Source organism: Emiliania huxleyi (assembly GCF_000372725.1).
Source record: "Emiliania huxleyi CCMP1516 unplaced genomic scaffold EMIHUscaffold_6382, whole genome shotgun sequence".
Classification (NCBI taxonomy): Eukaryota; Haptophyta; order Isochrysidales; family Noelaerhabdaceae; genus Emiliania; species Emiliania huxleyi.
The window spans coordinates 1-966 of record NW_005197213.1 but is presented as its reverse complement, the minus strand read 5'-3'; the positions used below and the strand labels follow the sequence as shown (position 1 = coordinate 966).

General features: G+C 62.1%; 1 protein-coding gene across 1 annotated transcript; it reads right to left on the bottom strand.

The window, feature by feature from the left end:
* Window positions 1-365: 365 nt before the first annotated feature.
* Window positions 366-919, bottom strand: EMIHUDRAFT_317980 (hypothetical protein; the record flags this gene model as incomplete). Its single annotated transcript, XM_005763353.1, has 2 exons — window positions 366-533; window positions 569-919. The coding sequence occupies 2 exons, from the start codon at window positions 917-919 to the stop codon at window positions 366-368; spliced, it is 519 nt and encodes a 172-aa protein (XP_005763410.1).
* Window positions 920-966: the final 47 nt, after the last annotated feature.

Below are 966 nucleotides of genomic sequence, written 5' to 3'. Positions count from 1 at the left end.
GCGGCGGATGTAGAGCTCTACAGCTCTACAGCGCTCTCCAGCACTCTACATCTCTACAGCTCTACAGCGCTCTACACTCTACATCCTCTACACCCCCCTCCCTCAGACTGCACACTGGTGACCCTGTGAGCTCCTGTGTGTCTCTCGCGAGTCGTGTGTGGCTCGCCCCTCCCCAATGCACCACCAATGCATCGCGGTAGAGTCCTCTCAACTCACTTGTTATATGCACACACTCGACACACAATATGTCACCGAGACTCGGTATATACACAAAATATGCGCCTGCGGCGGACCCACAAAGCTCACAGCTCACATATGTCGAATAGAGGGGCTATCACCGCCGCCACTGCTGCTGCTGCCACTGTCTACTCGCGCCGCGGGCCGCGGCGCCGCGGCCGGAAGGCCCTTAAAGGCGCAATTGTGCTCTGTTCCGGACCCGCGCCCTCGCTCTGCAGGCGACTCTGTTCCAGATCCGAGCCCTCGCTCTGCCGGCGACTCTGTTCCAGATCCGAGCCCTCGCTCTGCCGGCGACTCTGTTCCAGATCCGAGCCCTCGCTCAGCCGGCGACTTGAATTAATCTTGTCTGTGCGAATTCGGCGTTGCAGGATGTCCTCCTGGGATTCGACTGGAGCGCGTATGCGAACGAGCCGCGCCACCGACATGAAGTGGCGGAGCCGCTGCAGCTTCCGCCGGAGCAGTCCCGCATCGCACGACACGGCTCCCATGTGGCGCACACGTGGCGCAGGCTCACCTTCCGGTGCTCGGGCGAGCCGTAGAGGGGTATGGCGAGCGCGTTGTAGAGGCTGTAGGGAGGCTGCAGCAGCACTTGCGGCGTCTGCCCTTGAAAAAGTGGAGAAGGGGCAGCCTCCGAGGTTGGGCGTCTGCTCGTGCACCATCGCGACGTGATGTTCCGGTCCATTGCCGCTGCACCAGCGCCACGTGCCGTCTGGTCGTACACAGCGGCTC